The 19,396-nt window shown below is 42.1% G+C and overlaps 1 protein-coding gene across 2 annotated transcripts in view; it reads left to right on the top strand.

Moving 5' to 3' along the window:
* The first annotated feature begins 2,267 nt into the window (after window positions 1-2,267).
* AGPAT4 (1-acylglycerol-3-phosphate O-acyltransferase 4) overlaps window positions 2,268-19,396 on the top strand; it is a 63,955-nt gene continuing 46,826 nt past the window's right edge. The window contains exons 1-2 of one of the 2 annotated variants that reach the window (XM_068152869.1): window positions 2,268-2,370; window positions 16,920-17,150. In XM_068152869.1, coding sequence (XP_068008970.1) covers window positions 16,973-17,150 — 178 coding nt within the window. In that variant the 5' untranslated portion in view covers window positions 2,268-2,370; window positions 16,920-16,972. Of the gene's footprint in view, window positions 2,371-2,973; window positions 3,002-16,919; window positions 17,151-19,396 lie in introns of those variants that run through there. The other variant, XM_068152879.1, reaches the window with a different exon arrangement.

The following is a 19,396-nucleotide window of genomic DNA, read 5'->3' as shown; positions in this document are numbered from 1 at the left end:
AAGGCATCTCTTGGAATAATATCCAAAAAATCTGTACATGTAGTACACAAAGCTGCTTCGTTAGGGAATGCTTAGCACATAGGTGTGTTACAAACCCAGCCACTCTCCAGAATTAAGTACCTTATTCAGGAATTTTAAGTCTCCTCCCTCTGCTTGGATGTGTGCCTTTTTCAAATGCACCCACAAGGTCATTCTTTTAAAGTATGACTGGAGAAATAACACTTTATCAATCTCTCTCCATGTTCAGCACTTAGAATCACTAGCCTGAAGATGTCAGTGAGCTGGATTCAACTCCTTCATGACCAGATGGCAGGAAGATTGCCAAATCTTGGCCTCCTGAACAGGACTGTCAGGGTCCTGATGGCACTGCTAGGTCTTAGTGGCTCCAATCAGCCTCACCTGGGACACCTACTCACACATTCTGCCCATGAGCCAGGGCTCCATTTAAGCCCAGGTCTGGGCCTTCAGTCCCTGCCTAAGCTATCTGGTGGACAGATATGCCTTCAGTTTTGGTCTCTTGTCTTATTTAACGGCTGGACCTGTGTTGTAGCCATCTCCTCCTGTGGCACTTCCTCCTGCTACTCCTGACTGGAATTATTATACAAACTTATGGATATTGGTGACGGAGATGGGAATCAATACGGCTGACCAATACGATTGAGTATTGTTCCTTTATTGTTCCAGTGTTGCAGGCCGATGGTGCAGGCCTGTAGTGCAGGTATAGCACAGTAAAGTGTAGAAGAAGAAGAGACAGGAAAGGCAGAAGTGCCTAGCAAGGGAACTGCTACAACTTATATAAACTCGGAGTCCCTTGTTGGCACAGCTTCATTGGTTCCCTATGAGTGACCACACATCGCACTATTGCAGATTATTTGTCCAACTACTGACACAACGAGGTTTGTTGATGCAGGTGCATGTCCTGTTGTCCCGAGATAACTGTCCATGTTTATAGCTACCAGTGCCTTGTTTTAGTTACATGCTGCAGGCACAGCACTGTTTTGCCACACTGCTAGCTGGCTCTGCACTTATGCTGAGCATGGCTTACCACCATATCAGGCTCTAGGCCTGCACTGCCAGATTGCTCACACTGCTCGTCGCTGGCATTGCCACACAAACTCTGCATTTGATTTCCTTGTTTTATCTTGTCTAGGAGTGTCAATGGACCATGCTCTAGCTGGTGACAAAACGACCTGCACTGTAGTCACCCTCAGGCTCCAGGCTTGTCATCCCTCTTGAGCACCAGTCTTGCTCTAACTGGTCCCCGAGATGCTTCTCACTCCTAACTTAACGTCTTTCAGTGACTAGTAATTCTTGCTTATATCCTCCTTTTGCCCCATGTTTAATGCATAGTACAACTTCAATAGTTGTGTTTTCCTCTTTTCAGAAACAGAAGTTGCATACGGGGTAAAGCAGTGATGCTACGTGGCTGTCACGGACTAGAATTGTTAACAGGGCTCTATTCTAGACAGTTCATCCTAGCCTCCCCATCAGACCCCAGCCGTAACAGCCCTCTAGTCCTGGTGCAACTGCACACCCTGCACACCTGGCAGTGTGCAGTGTTCCAGTGATATCATGACAGCCATTACCATCATACAGCACTTTGGATGTTTATTTCATGGACTCAGTTCTGACTACTGTCTATACAGGGATGATGCTTTTCAGTCCCCAGTTAGAGCCTGACAGCAAACGTTTGCGTTTTCAGAGAGTGCGTATTGTGTCAGGGTACTCGGTGCTCGGATGAAACACTTATGTTTCTCCACAGCACCCAGGCCATGGAGTTAGTATTCAGTTCCCTATTTTCTACTTGAACGGGCAGACACTCAAGGGTGCCCTTCACCTCACGGCAGTCTGCAGCCCGCCCTCCAGGAGCGCCTCCGTGTGGGCACTGCCCAACCTGTTCCTTCTGTCCTTACTCCTCGTTTGTCCCCACAAGGGTCGACGGCTAGTCAGCTCAGGAACCAGTGGAGGGGGCTGCCCTGCGTCCCATTTTGCGGCTTCCTCCAGCTCCGACTCCCTCCTCAGAGCCGTCCACACGCTCTGCTTAGAAGCGATGTGGCGCCTGGCCCACGCGCTCAGCTCCAGCTTCCGTCGAGCAGCACCCTGAGGTACAGGCAAAGCCGGTACGGGGAGGGGTCGGTCCTTCCCGCCGCCACGGGAGGAAGTGACATGGCGGCATCAGGGAGGGCAGGCGAGGGGCGCCCCGCTCTTCCCGGAGCCGCCCGGCGGGTGGAGCCTGGCGGCCCCGCCCGAGCCCGCCGCCTCCCGGCGCGTGCAAACTAGTGGCAGTTGGTGCTGCTCGGCTGCCGCCCCGCCGCACGCCCGCTCCCGGCGCCTCAGCGCGGCGCGCATGCCAAGGCCCGGCGGCGCCAGGTACGTGCTTCTTCCCTGGCGGCCAGCGAGCTCCTCAGGTGTGGGGCCATCCTTCTCCAGCCGGCGTGGCTCTCCATTTGGAAAAAAAAAAGCTAACCCAAATCCAGACTCAGCCCTCTCCCCAAAACAACAGCCCCCTCGGCATGCTGTACCAGTTATGAGAGGGGGGGGTCGGCTGCCGCTGGCGGGGTGTGCAGGCGCGGCGGGAGGCGGGCTGCGGAGAAAAGTGTCTCCCCCGCCGGCGCCTAGTCCCCTAGCGCTGGTTCTCCCGTGGCCGCCGAGAATTTTCCTGCCGCTCGCGGGCCCCCTTTGTGTGGCGAGCGCGGCCCGCGCCGGGGTTTCCGTGGAAACGGTGGAGCTGGGGCGGCCTGCCCCGCTGGGTTCCCCGCCGCCGAAGGGCGCGGAGCGCTGCCGAGCCGACCGGTCGCAGCGGTCCCTTCCACCTTGTTCTCGGTCTTCAGCTCTCGCAGCGGTGGGTCTGGTGGTGCTAGGGGGTGGGTAGGGCGGTTGCCGCGGAAACGGGAGCGTACGGTCGCCTGTTTGCTGCCTCCGCCCCTAATTAGGTAGCTTCTCCGTAGCGAGAGGGCGCAGCGTGTCCCCATCGCCAGAGATTTCCGCGGGGATGTACGAGGTCAGTTACAAATCGTGGTAGCTGTTTTTGCTGTGGTACCTAGAAGTCCGTGAGTGGTGCTTGGGCGGAGGAAAGGGGGAGACTGCCTCTCTGGTGATGAGTTCACGTGTTTAAGGAGCTCTGCCTTCCGTCCGTGCCTCTTCAAGATTTTTAAGCCAAATTAAACCATGATCACAAACTGACTTCAGGTCTGTCAACTGATACCATGAGGTGCAGGGAAAACTCCCATGGGGTATATTTTTAAAAAGTAATCTTTTGTAGCATTTAACAAGTGAGTGCTCATACGTCTCAAAAGAACCAAGAGTTGCATCAGTTTGAACAATGTACCACAGAGACTTAGTCTTTGTTATGCATTTCTAAGAGTTATGTTTCAAGATCATGTGCAAACATCTAGATGATGTACCTCATGCAGATCTTTGTGTGGAAGAGCATGACCTTGCTGCTACATGAAAACTGAAAATACAAGACGTGGAAGGATGCAAGAAACTCTAGGGAGAAAAAATAATCCACCAAGTGGTTCTTTAAAGACAGTGATGTGTCCATCTCAGGAAGGTGTATCAAGTGATTGTAGCCTCAGTTTGTACTGATGATCACTTCACATTAAGAATGAGTCACAAAAGAATTCAAAGCTGGTCAGCTAGAGAAACTACTGTGGAACAAGTGAAGCTGAAATTTGCAGACTTCTTTCTTCTCTAACTTGCTGTGTGAATGAAAAGATTACTGAAAACATTCAGAAGTCTGATTATACTATGTCAGGACTACCTCTGTGTAAAAACTGCATGAACCTTTAGAATAGCTGGTGTATTGTAAATGTTTGCTGTCATTTACTTTCTCTAGCTGTTTGTACCTGATCCAATGCTGTGTTTTTTTTCCCAAATGCTATGGATTAAATGAGTCAAATTAGGAATTTGTTTAAATATTGTGCATAGCTTTGCTCATCCTATTAATGTTTTGCATAATAATGCCTGAATAAGGTCTATCTGAAAATTGAACTAATGGTGTTCTGTGGAAGACAGCAGTCCAGGATGCATGTGGAATAATTTAGCACAAGGCTTGCAGTAAAGAGAAAATATTGTGAGCTGCTGATGGATAAATGCTGCTCTTAAGCGAAGTTTAGTTGTGTTGTTGGCAAGAACTTAAATAACAGATTTTAGTAAGTGCTTCACAAGAAGCTATAAGAACCATAATTTAGGAGTGAAGAAACTACACAAGAGAGGTCAGCACTTGCCCAGAGTCACAGAACAGAGAATGCTGTGACCAGAGCATGATAATTAACTTTTGCTTTAAACACAGTAGGTGTCATTTTGGTGGGGAAGTTTTTTTTCCAGTAAGTCTTGTTCTGTCCAGCCAAAATCCAGATGCGCTGCAGCAGTGCTTGTTTCCTCTCTTGAGCGAGCTGTGCTTTCCTGGAGTGACAGTTGTACATCACTTACAGTTTAAGGTACTTACTGTACCATAACAGAGAAGAGCCCTGTAAGAGAAGGCTTCTCTTGTAGGTGATAGATGAGAATCCTATGACTGTTCTGTGCCCTGCTGAAACGAGAAGGTTTATTGTTTTCTGTTGCATACCCTAATTTTATTGCTGGAACGTGAAGACTGGGAATAACATCCTTTGAACTCTCTTCAGCTCAGGAAGACACTGTGACTGCTGTGCTGAGGTTAGCAAGAGATTTTTCTTGTGTCCCAAATATACACTTCTGGTCCTTAGCACTTGTATTAATAATCTGTCCTTACATTTTTAAAAGTCACATGTCCACAGCATAATGTAGAATATTTCCCTAACTAATTGTATCACTACTACTGCTGTTGGTACGTCCCAATGAGGGAGCAGATGAACAGGAGGATAACACGACATTGTAGTGCACTGTGCTTGTGCTTTAGTCAGCGAAAGCTTTTGCAGCCCTGGACCTCCCTCATTAGGGAAAATGTTATATGAGTCAAGGCAACTGTCTCCTTAGGTGTGTTTGATTTAGCTGTACTGAATGTGGTGGGCTTTTTTGGAAGGAAACAAGAAGTGTGACTGAGTGCAGTACCCTTTGTGCTTTGTTGTGTTTTGGCACTGGTATGTGACAGCCAAATACATGTTTTTTCTTAAGTGCTTTGTCTGCTTGGTAACTTTTCCCAGTGATTCAGTTTCAGGCTTTTGGGAAAGCTTGCTCACCCGTCTGTTGTTTGGTGGTCTTAAGCTCATTCACATTTGACTGTCTGGTTGGTACCTTTATCGTCTCTGACTAATGCTCACGTGCTGCTCAGCAGCTGCTGACTCACTTAATTTTTGTGCTTTTTCCCTGATTTCTCCTGCCTTGTACTACAGATGTGATAGGGTCAAGGCAAAGTCAGGGAAAGAGGAAATGGAAATGAATAACTGTGTATTGTGGCAAGGATGAAGATACCGTAAAGACCTTTCTTTGATACTGTGAAAAAAAGTTGATGGCTGTAGTGAATTTCCTCAGAAAGTTCATACACATATGTTAGGAACTGGGCAGGGCAGTCTTAACAACTAGTGAGTCCACAGCTGGGACATGCTGGGTTATAGCTGGTCTTCGTTTTGAACTTAAAGCCTTTTTATTTCTATGCCTCTGTTTTCACCTTCAGCCTTTCTGTCTATCTTGTTATATTCTGCCACAATAAGCATAACACTGAAGTAATTTTCTGCTGCTTGTAGAAGAGCTGGCCTCACTTGAGGCTTCTGCTGTAGCATAAATAATAGGAACATGAAAAGACAATTAACCAGTTCTAGACTGGACAGAAGTCAGAGATAAAGGTCATTGAGGAAGGATTTATTTGCTAGGTTAGGAGCTTCACTGATTTCACATGCATATGCAACTGTTTATTAATGTCTGAAAAATTCCTGGCAGGTACCAGATTTCTTTTTAGTCTGGCCAACAAACCTAAATGTGAATCACATTTTTTTTCCCATCAGGATCCATGTGAATGAAAATTTTTGCCTGTGTAGATTCACTTAGCAGATTCTGTGAATTTTTTTTTTTCAGTACTTTGGAAAATACCATTAGTACAGATGCTGCTGTGCACTTTTGGAAGGTCTGGAAGCATTCTGTCTGCAGCAGCCTACATGTGCACTTAAATAATTTATGAGGTTTTTCTTCTTCAGGTCACAGGTGGTTTGTCAGGGGTTAACAAGGCTTTATTTTATGATTCCAAGGATATGTTTAGACAATGCTGAAACTTGCACAAACATATATTTCTCCTTTTGATTTGGTATTAGTGAAAATTGCCACAAAACAATGAAATAACATCAGTGTAGCTGAATGTATAGATGATAGGCAGGAGCAATACCACTATCTGCCCACAACCAAGAAATGTAAAACAAGTATCTAAATGATCAAAGTAATTGAAAGAAACTGTACGTTCCACTTGCACAATCATGGTAGAGGGGCAGTAGGGTTATAATTAAGCACAAAGAGAACTAGGAAAGCACAATTCCCAAGTTCATTGAATCTTCAGTGTGTCACTGTCTAGTTTTTACATGCCTATCGCTGTACCTCTGACAGTGTGCATAAATACTTAATTTCACCCAAGATGGAGACAGAGAAGAGCTTCATTCTGAATTTAAGCCTTGTAAAACTGTCTCAAATCTATTTGAATTTAATTGGACAAATGCTCCAAACCAGACTTTTGAAAGGATTTAGGCACATGAAGTTGTGCAGAGATGTTGTAGAAAATGCAGATAGGTGTTGGTGTACCTGATGTATATCAGAGCTGAGGTGTGTGAAATTTAAAAAAATGTTACTGGATTCTTACCAGTGTGCTTAGGAACTGTAACACCTGCACACTTGCAGTAAAGTAAGTGCAGTTGGATCAAGCGTTTTGTCTGAATGACTTTGCTGGAAGTTTGAGGTGGTTTTGACTAGCCATGCTTTTAGGTGCTGAGAATACCAGTTCAGTGACTAGCTATGTCACATTTGTCTGGTTTTCAGGGAAGGACTACTGAAGCTTGTTGAGAGATTTCTTTTGGCTTCAACAGGATTTGAGTAACATCCAAAATGAAACCTCCCTTTTTTATTGGACTTGATAAATCCAGTGCCTCTGATAAAGGCTTTCATTCTTTTAAGTTCTCAAATTAAATTAGGCTGCTGGGAACTGATGATCAGGGAGAATGAGAAGGCTGAAAGTATTCTGAGTTCATGATGCAGCAGAGTTCTTGTATCTTAGAGGCAGACATGAGCATAAAGAGATGTGGTATGGGACCACTGAAATGTAAGTAAAGCAATCACTACATTTATTTGGATTTTCACCTTGCATCTGAATGTCTGATTGTTCTGTGTGTGAGTGCAGTTGAGCCTTTCACTGAAGCCTGCATATTATTGTTTGGAACCATGCCAACCACATCTCAGCTGTAAGATATGTTTTTCTAAGTGTTGGGTGTTACCTCTTTAAGGCAGCAGTTGGCTTTCTTTGAGTAATAAATACGGAAGCTTCCTTGCCACATTCATTCTTTGGTTAATTACTGAATGAATAAATATTGCTATCCTTTATTACTATCTTGTGTATACTTGTCTTGATGTGGCCACATCTGGGGTATGCATTGTCATTTGCAATTCTAATTTTTTTTTTTTTTCCCCCCTCTCATAAAGGAGAAATTCAGCTACTTCATACTCTTCAGTGTCATATGACAGAATACAGACAAATTAAATTAATGCTTGGAGGTTAAAAAGAAAAACTTGCAAATCTTTTTCCATTTAATGTTTCCATAGTATTCAAGGAGCATACTAGTGAGTGTTATTTCACATTAATTAAGAACATGCAAGTAGCCTAGGCGAAGGAGGCAATTTGCTCTCATAGAAGATGAAAACAACTAACTTGGAGTCATAATCAGGTTGATGGAATTTTTCATTTCCAGCTCTGTTAGCAACATCTTTTGATTTGTACTAGAAGCTTTTGGATCCCATCACATAAGTCAGCTCTGTTCCCTCATATCCCTGTAATTTGGAAGTACAGAGAATGCAATCTGTCCCATATACCCACTGTGAGTGTGACAGGGCTCAGATCTACCAAGTGGGAGAATGAGGTTTTCCTCAGCAGGCCATGCAGCTGCTCGAAGAGAGGCATTGTTAAAAACATCTATCCTGAGTTTTGGGGGACAGTTGAATATTTTTGCCAGCCCACAGTTTGGTGGTGGAGGCCCACTTGTAAAGCAGTGGTACTGCTGCCATGGTGTTTTCTCAGCTCAGTGATTAATGCTCTATCTCTGCCAACTTCTAGATTTTTTAATTTATTTTTTTCTCTGCCACAAATTATATATGATTCATTAGTTGCATACTCTAACTTTCTTAAAACAAAGCCTCTGTGGTTTTTCATGAGAGGGACTGGATAAATCTAGGAAAGAATTGACAAAAATCTACACTGTTCTCTAATCCTATCTATAAAGGATTTAATCTTGCCTACAGAAATTGATTTGCTCATGCTAATATAAGCTCACAGATTGTATGTGGAAGTTCTCTGTCTGGATGTAACTACTTAGGTGTGTTAGTGGTGTGGAAACCTTTCTGTTGCAAATGTGGAGTTAGGAGATGATACTTTTGTAGTCTTTGTAACTAACTCATTATGTGTTAGAATAGCAGGATTAAATATTTAAAACTTTGAACTAAACATGTGATCCATGCTTCCTTATTCCCTCAGGAGTAAAGCTGATTTTGATATGGGAGAAGTATTTGGTCTGTTGAGAGTATAGACAGTCCCTGTACCTTGTGCTGACCCTTTGTGGTGCTATGAATATAGTTTGCAGTTCTTTAAAACAAGAGTAATTAGTGTTTAGCAGGTATAAATCATGAGTCTTCACAGGAGAGACCTCCTTTCCTAAGCAAAACCAGCTCTGGTTCCTTTGTCTACCTGCCTCCCTCCTCTCTCCTCAAATTTCTTTGGACTCTTATAAATGTTTTGATAATAATCACTGGAGAACTCAATGGCTAGTCCTCTGTTGAAACTGTTCCTGAAATTCTGACCCAGTGCAGAGATGATCAACCTCTGCTGTGTGCATTCGATGCTGGGTAAATACCACAATTCAGGTAAAATACCACAATTCAGGTAACAACGTCCTGCTGTACTGTCCCTGCTGCCTCTGTTTTTTTAATGTATTAATTTCCTATGCATGGGGAAGATGATGTGGATCTAATAATTGAGAGATTTCTCACAGGCTATATGTTGACCAATAGCTTAACTACACAGACTCTAACCTCTATATCTCAAATGTACAGTTGCCTCAAATGGTCCATGACTGTTCTGTACACAATTTCACGTAAAACACAAAAGCATCCATACTTAACTACATGCCTACATTTATTTGTATTTCAGAAGGTTTAGTTTGTTGTAGACATTTAGATCCTGTTATTTGATAAACTACATATACTTCTGCAGCAAGCCAGATCATTCACGCAAGTTACTTTGTAGAAAAACAGTTTGAGGAGTTTGTTTTTCCTAGAGGAGGGTACCAGATGACTGTAATGTGTGGGCCTGATTACCTTTGGCTGTCCACTTAATCTTGCCTATGAGATCAATATTAAATATTAAACTGGCTGCAAGAATTATATAGTTGCTTGTCCTAGACTCTGCTATTGTTCACCTCAGTTTTTTTTGAGGAACTATCCAAGTAGCTTATATTTGTGTGATGGCATATCTGTTTAGGTTATCAATATATTCTCTTGTACATTTTTGTTTGGTGTTTAGTCCTGCTCCCTTGTATAGTCCCTAAATTTAACCAGTACTTGTTATGTTGCCCTTGTTGTCAGAACAAGGAACCTGTTAGATTAATGGACTCAAGACAAAGTAAAAGAAAACATGGGGCTTATGTGGTCCCCAGAACTCAACTCTGAATTTTTGGTAGTCTCCTCCAGATCTTAAATATCTTAATGCAACTCTCTCCTTTATTTTTTCTCATAGACAAAGTGTGTGTGTGTATGTGTGTATACACACACAGAAACATGGGTGGGAAACAGTTGAAGAGCAACATTTGGCATGCTAGAGAGAAGTAACTTGCGTTCCACTACTATTTTTGTGAACTTGAGGTTCTGCACCTGAGTTAACTGCTGTACTTTCACCCTGACATATTTTGTTGATAATATATCTGGGAACTTGGAACAGAAGTACTTAACTTAAAGTGGTTTGCCCTCTTCAAATAAATGTCTCACTTAACATCAAGCCCTGCCATTGCTAAAAGACTGTACCTCCAAGGGGTTCTGTATTGCTTTGTGTTTAAGACCTACTCCCTATGGCTTCCTTATTCAGCTCCTTTCTCCCTGAATATTTTGTGTTTCTGGAAGAGGGAGCAAGACTAAGCAGAGGCTGTCCAACTTTCCTGTTCCTTCTTAGACTATGCATGCCTCTCCCAGGCTGCTGTCATCCCCTTTGCTTCGCTCTATAAACACTTTCCTTTCTACATGGTAAAGGGACAAAAGTTGAAGCTGTCAGGGCTAAGAACAGCTATGTTGTGCATGTTACCAACAGAGAGTATGCACACACAGACAATTTGTGTCCTGGAACCCATGAAGAGTTTGCATTACATTAGATCACAGCAGATCCCTTCCTGAGGGAAGGGAGGCCATCCAGAGGGACCTTGACAGGCTGGAGAGGTGGGCACAGGCCAACCTCATGAAGTTCAATAAGAGCAAGTGCAGGGTCCTGCAGCTGGGTCGAGGCAATCCCAGGCACAAATACAGGCTGGGCAGTGACTGGCTGGAGGATAGCCCTGAGGAGAGAGACTTGGGGGTGCTGGTGGACAAAAAGCTCAACATGAGCTCTCAGTGTGCACTTGCAGCCCGCAAAGCCAATCAGATCCTGGGCTGCATCAGGAGAAGTGTGGCTAGCAGGTCGAGGGAGGTGATCCTCCCCCTCTACTCAGCCCTGGTGAGACCCCACCTGGAGTACTGTGTCCAGTTCTGGAGCCCCTATTACAAGAGGGATGTGGAGGTGCTGGAACGTGTCCAGAGAAGGGCCACGAGGATGATCAGAGGGCTGGAGCACCTCTCCTATGAGGACAGACTGAAGGAGTTGGGGCTGTACAGTCTGCAGAAGAGAAGGCTCCGAGGTGACCTAATTGTCGCCTTCCAGTATCTGAAGGGGGCCTACAGGAAGGCAGGGGAAGGACTTCTCAGGATATCAGGTAGTGATAGGACTAGGGGGAATGGAATGAAGCTGGAGGTGGGGAGATTCAGGCTGGATGTGAGGAGGAGGTTCTTCACCATGAGAGTGGTGAAACCCTGGAATGGGTTGTCCAGGGAGGTGGTCGAGGCCCCGTCCCTGGGGGTGTTTAAGAGCAGGCTGGATGAGGCTCTGTCCAGCCTGATGTAGTGTGGGGTGTCCCTGCCCATGGCAGGGGGGTTGGAACTAGATGATCCTTGTGGTCCCTTCCAACCCTGAATGAAACTATGAAACTATGAAACTATATGAAAGGGGAAAGGGAAAGCATTATGATATGGTAACCATTAAAAAACCTCCTGGGTTATTTTAGTGTCTCTGGTTTATACTGTTATGCTGTCTCAGTGCTCAATAGCAAATAAATAAAAATTCAATTTTGACGCAAGTCTGTAAGCTGGAAATCCTAACAGTTGCTGGTAGATAGTATCATTCTTCAGCTTTTGAAACAGCCAGACTGATCTCTCCTTTGTAGTGGTGTGTGTGTTACAAAATATGTGGTTCAGGAATGCATGACTCCTCAGGAAAGTCTAAAAGCATTCTTAAATGCCTTTAACTTTGGGAGAAGGATTTAAGAGAGTGCTAAAATTCTTCCCTGACTTAGGGCTTTTCTGAGGAGGTGTGGTGGGTTGACCTTGGCTGGCTGTCAGGAACGCATCAAACTGTTCCCTCACTCCCCTTCTTCAGCAGGACAGAGGAAGAAAATGAGATTAAAAGCTTGTGGGCTGACATAAAGATAGGAAAATCACTCCACCAGTTACCATCATGGGCAAAACAAATTCCAGTTGGGGGAAGATTAATGTATTGCAAATTGGTAATAGGGTAGGGTAGTGAAATATAGAGACAAAGTAAAACTACCTTCCTCCCCAAGACCTTTTTTCTTCCAGGGTCAGATTGAGTCCTGCCTCTTCTATGCCCATGTTTCTGCTGCATCCTGAGCAGCACAAGCAAATGGGGAATAAGGGTTGCAGTGAGTCTGTAACAGATTCTCTCTGCCTTTTTCCTTGCACTGTTCCCCTGCTGCTGTTGGGGTCCCTCCTACAGAGTATGGGCCTTCTGGAAAAGACTGCTACAGCTTGAGTCCCCCATGGGCTGCAATTCTTGCCCAAAAAATGTGCTCCAGTAGTTGCCTGGGAGAGGTAGGAAATGGTTTAAAGCTCTAATTAAGCATGAAGCAAATAGACTTTAGGGGTTTTTTTAGTATGTACCAATGTTTTCTTGAAGGAAGATACATACATGGACATAACTTCACTTGTACTAACTTTTGATGCTCAGTGACAGTGAAGAGTGCAAGGGCTTCTTGGGACTTGCTTTGCACATATATTTCATCATGGAAACACTGTGAAAATGGAATTATATGAAATACAGTGCTGCTGTCTACTGTTCTGATGACAACTGAAATTCATTTAGATGCACTGCTGAAACTGCTGTAATCTGACTTGAGCATCTTTTCGTGGTCTTCGTGTCTGTAACTCATCCATCCAGGAATCTGGTTTCAGTGAGAAAACAGAATAGACTAGATTAGACTAGAATAGAATAGAATAGAATAGAATTAACCAGGTTGGAAAAGACCTTTGAGATCATTGAGTCCAACCTATCATCCAACACTAAATAATCAACTAAACCATGGCACCAAGCGCCCCATCCAGTCTCTTCTTAAACATCTCCAGTGATGGTGACTCCACCACTTCCCTGGGCAAGAATGGGCAGCAGCATCTTATGGGCAGGGAGTTTGGACTCAATCTCTGGAAGTCCCTTCCAATCTCTAACATTCTATGATTCTAAGAGAGGTGCTCACCTTATCTATCATTTCTATGTCTTCCTGGTCAGTTATTCTAACCACAAGGAAATGCTGAGACTAGTTGAAGTAGAAAACAGTGAATCTTGCTGAAGAGTGAAATCTGGAGGGGAAAGAGGTAGACTTAATAGTCATGGAGTTTGCTTTTAAACCTGATTCTGTGATCTTTCAGGCATCTGAATAGATGCTTGTTGACTTGATCCCTAGTCAGACATTGGAGGTCTAAGTCTTTTATATCCAAAGAAAAACTATTATTAAAGAATGTTCCTATCTGATTTTGATGCTGTAGCTGGCCATTTTCTCCTAATTTGTTTTAAGGGGTGTTTGATAGAAGAGCGCTTCTTGGCAGCTCTCCAATCTTAATAGCTTCTGAGAAAATGCATTGATTTGCCCTTTTCTTTTCAAAAGATTGCTGTAATCTTCAGTCATTATCTGTAAGGAAATCAGTGTAATTTATTAAACCAGCATCATAGATTAAGAATTAAAGACCAGACTCTTTTATTGCCTAAACTGGTGTTACATTGATGTTACCCATGAGGAACTTTAATAAGACAAAGTTCCTGTGAGTTCTTAAAAAGCAAGTTTCTAGATTTCTTTCACAAGCTCAGAATTGATTCTTGAAAAGAAATCTCTATGTTTTTGTTGTTTGTACCTCGAATAAACTTCAATTCTTTGAGTTTGAGTAATGAAAATGGTCTAAAAATTATCATATTTAAAAAATTTTTGATGAATGACCTTATGTCTGGCAAACATAAAACTCAGCTAGTAGCACTCTGTACACAATGTTTGGGTTGCAGATTTTGTAGGGAAAAGAGCTTACATTTAATCAGAAAATTAATGTGTCTACTATCCTTACTTTTCAGAAAAGCAAAATTTAAGCAGTAGTTCTCATTTCTTGTTCCCTTTACAAGTGAGGTTAGAGCATTTCAGTAGTACTGCTGAAGTAGATTTAATTTGGCTTTAAAACATATCTTAGAAACTGTATAGAATTAAAATTTGATAACTGAGGTATGAAAGCAAGGAATAAATTACTTCAAAACATACCATAGTGGCTTCATAAATTTCTAAAACAGTAATTTTGTTTTATGAAGGTCATTTCATCTTTATTTTGATTCTCTGAAGCTTTGTTTTAAATACTCTGTGAAATAAATGATTCATATAAACATAACATTTTAATGCAATTTGACTACTATTGAAAAGAAAAAAGCACAAATTGGTGGACTCGAGTTCTGGTAAATTCTTTCTTGTCACAAAGTCTGCCAATCAACTGCTTTCTGTAGCAGATTTATTTTTATTGTATCACATAGAGAATTTTGAGGTCTCCACTCTAAGTAGACAGTGCTTTAATCTTGTTTTATGGAGGGTTTTTTGGTGTGTTGTTGTTTTGTTTTTTTTTCTTGCTATCCAGTCTCCTGTATTCATCTCTGGATATTACATTAGATTAGAGTGATCCTGTGGGGTGGATTTAAACTGGCTAACACAAAAGACTTTTGATAAGTTTTAGTCAAGGACAACCCAGTCATCAGGGTTTTCAGCACTGTGCAGTCTTTTAAACCATCCACTTGTAAGTAACTAGTTGCTTTCACTCTATTTTAAAGAAGAAATCTAATCCTGCTACTTGGTGAAGTACAGTAGTCTGAATTAGGGAAATGAAATCTTGCACTGTAAATCTATTAAAATCTTGTGGGTTTTTTGTTGTTTTGTTTGGGTGGGTTTTTTTCAGTGAAGTGCTTTATCTTAGAGTGTGGTGAAGAGGCTGGGGCACAAATCATTGCAATGCTTCCTACTACAATTTTTCTGATTCTACTTAGCCTTCAACAAAAACAAAGCCTTTGATGAAAGGCCATACTAATAAGTGTCTACCACTCTCAGAAATGTATCTTTAATAGAATAATTGGTTAAACCTGGAAAAACTCTTTGCAAGTATCATAACTAGTTACGACAGAGGCCTGTTCTACCATTCCGAGCTCTTGATGTTTGCTTTGGTTCCAGAATCATAGAATTGTTAGGGTTGGAAGGGACCTCAGGGATTATCTAGTTCCAACCCTCTGCCATAGGCAGGGACACCTCACACTAGATCAGGTTGCTCAGAGCCACATCCAGCCTGGCTTTAAAAACCTCCAGGCATGAGGCTTCCACCACTTCACTGGGTAACCTGTTCCAGTGTCTCACCACCCTTCTTGTGAAGAATTTCTTTCTAATATCCAATCTAAATCTACCCATTTCTATTTTTGTTCCATTCCCCCTAGTCCTATCATTACCTAACACCCTAAAAAGTCCCTCACCAACTTTCTTGTAGGCCCTTTTAAGATACTGGAGGGCCACAATAAGGTCTCCTCAGAGCCCTTTCTCCAGACTGAACAGCCCCAACTCTCTCAGTCTTTCCTCATAGAAGGGGTGCTCCAGCCCTCTCTGGACACGCTCCAGCACATCCAGATCTTTCCTGTAATAGGAGCTCCAGAACTGGACACAGTACTCCATGTGGGGTTTCAGCAGAGCGGAGGGGGAAAATCATCTCTCTCGACCTGCTGGGATAGTATATCAAGGTAAAGCGAAAAAAATCCGTGATACACAAAGGGCACATTTTAACTGTTAACAATAGGTTTGAAACTGCCATAACTTCTGCACATAGACAACAATACAGATTATCTTTCTTAATTTTTATTTCATCTTCTTTGCTGTGAAAACATGTTTAAATAACTTTCTGTTGCTTTGCTGCAGTTCTCATGTGTGATCTTTGCACTGGTTAGTGTAGTCAACAAGAGCAGTAAAACAAATGTTTCAGGATACTGATCTAGAATCAGTGCCTCATATAATGGGATTTCACATAAACTAAAAAGATAGACACAAAGATTTTTCCATGAGATAATTCCCTGAGATGCTGACAAGCTGCAGTTTTGTTATTGCCTATGACTGGCACATTGAGAAATACTGTCTCAGAGCTTCTTTCCTTGGCAAAATCTCCTGTGCCTCAGAGGGAGAAACAGTGTAGGACAGTGAAACAGGATGCTAGCACCTACTGCTTAAGCAGGTCATTCTTTAATGAGAGATCATGCCTTCATATTTTTTCTCTTAACAAATGAGATTCACTAGTGGTAGTGAGGGGGAGATGGGGTAGTCAGTATAGTATTTGGTAGGCCAGTATACTTGGCAGAGCACATTTTCTCTGAATGCTCAGATGGTATTGTTGGGCTGGTCCTTTCCCTAATTATACATATATTTCTTTAGTAACCCAAAACTTGATTCCCCCCTGACTCCAATACCACCCCCCCTTCATCCCCCCTCCTGGAAACACTGCTGGGTCATGGATTAGTACTGTTATTGATGGTTCCTTTCTGCAATTAATGAAGTATAACTGACAGAACTACAAGTGTCAGGGAATAATTGAACAAATTATTGCATAGCCAAGCTTTTATTCTCTTGCCAACATCAACTGATGTTTGAACATGACAAGGGAAAAAGCCAATAAAGATAGAATTAAGGGACTGCTGCTACCTCTTGGTTGGGGAGCCACAGCCTGCAGAGGAAGGCACAGTTTCTAACTTAAAGCCCTAAAGCTTGCATTTAATTTGGAGCTTCTTTTGAAGATAGCAGAGGCCACAGTATATATTTTATGAAGTACGACAATTCAAATCAGAATATATGTGGATTATTTTGTTCATGTTTTATCAATAAAGACTTGATAGAGGAGTATTGTAGTCCATCAAGTGGAGTCCCATACTCTTGGGTTTTGCAGAATTATGACTAAAATGTGAATATTTCCAAAGCCAAATGTAAATTGATTCAGATATACAGTATTTGCTTTCCGTGCTTACTTTTGCAAACATTGTCATCAGGCCTTTTTGTACAATAGAGTTAAGTTTAATTTTAGTATATTTAGTATATTTAAGTGGAAAATGAGAAGTTTGTAGTAACAATCTGTTTATAGAAATAAATGCACTTTGTAACTGCTGATACTATTTGGTTTTGCAGGTTGTCTTCTGAATTTTGGGTCTGAAGGTACCCTCTTGCTTTCTCAGCAAATCATGGACATCGTTGGCTTTCTGAAGTCTCAATTCATTTGCCACCTTCTGATCTGCTACATATTTATAGTGTCAGGATTGATCATTAACTTCATTCAACTCTTTACACTTATACTTTGGCCAATCAACAAGCAACTGTTCAGGAGGATCAACTGCAGGCTGGCTTACTGCATTTCAAGCCGTAAGATTTCATTTTGCTTTTAAAAATATTTTTGTATTTTATTTTGCGGGAATTGGTAGAAAAGTTCTGAAACATTTCAAAGTAACCTATGTAAAGGTCATTACCACTTTCTACATCACTTGCATTTGCTTGAAGAGGTGGGTGTATGTTTTGTTGAAATGTCATGTTCTGCTGAAGTGTTTTGCTCTTTTATATTGATAGACTTGCTTGACACAGACTGTTGAAGAAAGGCTGCCTCTTGTTTGGATGTCCTTCAGGTTCCATTAAGCCAAATGAGAAATATTGACCAAATAATAGCTCAACTTGCTGAGATGTATTATCTGTAGCTTATAGTGTTTAACAAGTTATTTACAATAATCCTTTCATGTGTGTTATTGTTTATGATCTTGATTAGGGTGTCTCATGTGTGAATACTGTTCAGGTCTGGGAAATAATAGTAAAGAAGGAAGAATCTTTGATTCAGTGTGCTTCTTTCTTAAGCTATTTGTAAACCGCTGTTTCTTTGACTAGGCATTTCAAACCTTAAGGTTCATTGGTATATATTCAGTATATGCATATAGTTATAATGTATTGAAAGAAGTGGGAGTTACAGTTAGTTTTATTTTCTGGGGGAGATGGGAGTGTAAGCCCAGAATATTACTTGTAGAATGACCAGACCATTGTAACTGCTGGGAAACATGACAATTCAGTGACACTTGACTAAAATAGGTAATCTCAGGGGAATGAATGAGACTTGTATCCTTTGAATTCTTCTTTGTCAGTAGGAGATTGGTACAATTTCCACCTGTCTACAGTAGATTATTAGAGCACATGTAGTTTTCTTGATATTATCAGTCTGCTTATGTATTTGTTTTTAAAGAGCTATGACTGCAGATTCAGTATTGTCAGTGCAGCTTCTGACTTCCACACGATAGCTTTCAGTTTAAAACAGAGAGCACTCTACACAGAAGCTGTTAAAATATCGTGTAATGTGCCTGTGTTCAGTAGCAGGGAGTGTTCTAAATAAGTGCATGTCCACTTTCCAAAAAGATTTCCCTGGGCCCTTCTGAAACTCAAAAATACTTTCTAAAAATGAAACTAGTGCAAAATGCATGCCTTTTGAGGCTCCCTAAAGATTATTCAAGTGTAATGTCACTGTCAGTGCTGAATGGGTTATGAATGGTTTCATACCAGGGAAAACAGCCCTCCTACATTGTTCAAGAATTTTGTTGCAGAAATGAAGCAAAATGGTTTCTTTTAAGGTCACCTGTTCTGATAACAAGAGCCTGGATAGGGAAAGAATTGTTAGTATTCATAAGGAGCTGTCTAAGGGGTAAGATGTCACATGCCTCACATTGGAGGACACTAGGGATTATTTCTCTCTCATTAGTGACTCTGTTGTGCAACTATTCAAAGCATTTTTAAAAAAAAGGTTTGTGTTAATCTTCAGAGAAGCATCAGCATGTTTGCAGTCAAATAAATTAGGAGTGCTGTTTTATTGTTTCTGTAATAAAAATGATGTTTCTGCTGAAAAATTTCATTTCTTGCTGTCCATAACAATATCTCTGAAGTATTGAGTTTGCAAGTATTAATCATTTGTATGTGCAAACAGTGGTGTGAATAGGGCCAAAGTTTTACCTGAGACTCAAGATATATCCCAATGAGGGAAGCACTTCTTGAGGAATACATTACAGTTCTCAGGAGTGCTGTTTGTGCCTTAATAGAAAGAGATGGGAATACTTCCTCTCCTTCGCTCTTACATGAGGACAGCAAACCACCAGAAAGGCTATGCATGAATTTTCTGCATTCACTTCCGAAGTTCACCAAACACTTAGAGGGAACAGATTGTCTTGGGTGTTAGTTCTGTCTGCGCACATGGCTTATGCAGCTTGCTGAGGCAGTTGGAAAGTGGTTTGTACTTCTGGAGCTGTTTTGTGCTTGGGAGGCTGATGCAGTGCTATGTATGAAGTGAGTGGAGCATGCTGGGCTCCTGTGGGCTGTTTGGCATGTAGGAGAATTATGTCCCAAGACGATGTGTGAGAATGGGACATGAACATAAAGGACAAATAGTTTCTTTAGTGGCACTTTATGTGTTTACTCAGGGAGGTATTTGCCTGTGACTGGAGAAGCAGTTGATAACTTGTCCAGTCACTTCACTGTGGAGAGAAAATTAGATTCTCCTTGTGTTGAGATCCACCTTCTGCTCCCAGAGTGAGTGGCAACCCAGCCTCCTGCTGACTTTCTGCATGATGTGAACTATGTAAACA

Source organism: Melanerpes formicivorus, unplaced genomic scaffold (assembly GCF_026170545.1).
Source record: "Melanerpes formicivorus ecotype bairdi unplaced genomic scaffold, bMelFor1.0.p_v2 SCAF_2, whole genome shotgun sequence".
In the NCBI taxonomy this organism is placed as follows: domain Eukaryota; kingdom Metazoa; phylum Chordata; class Aves; order Piciformes; family Picidae; genus Melanerpes; species Melanerpes formicivorus.
Note: the sequence above shows the minus strand (reverse complement) of the source record. Positions and strands in the feature narration are given on the sequence as shown.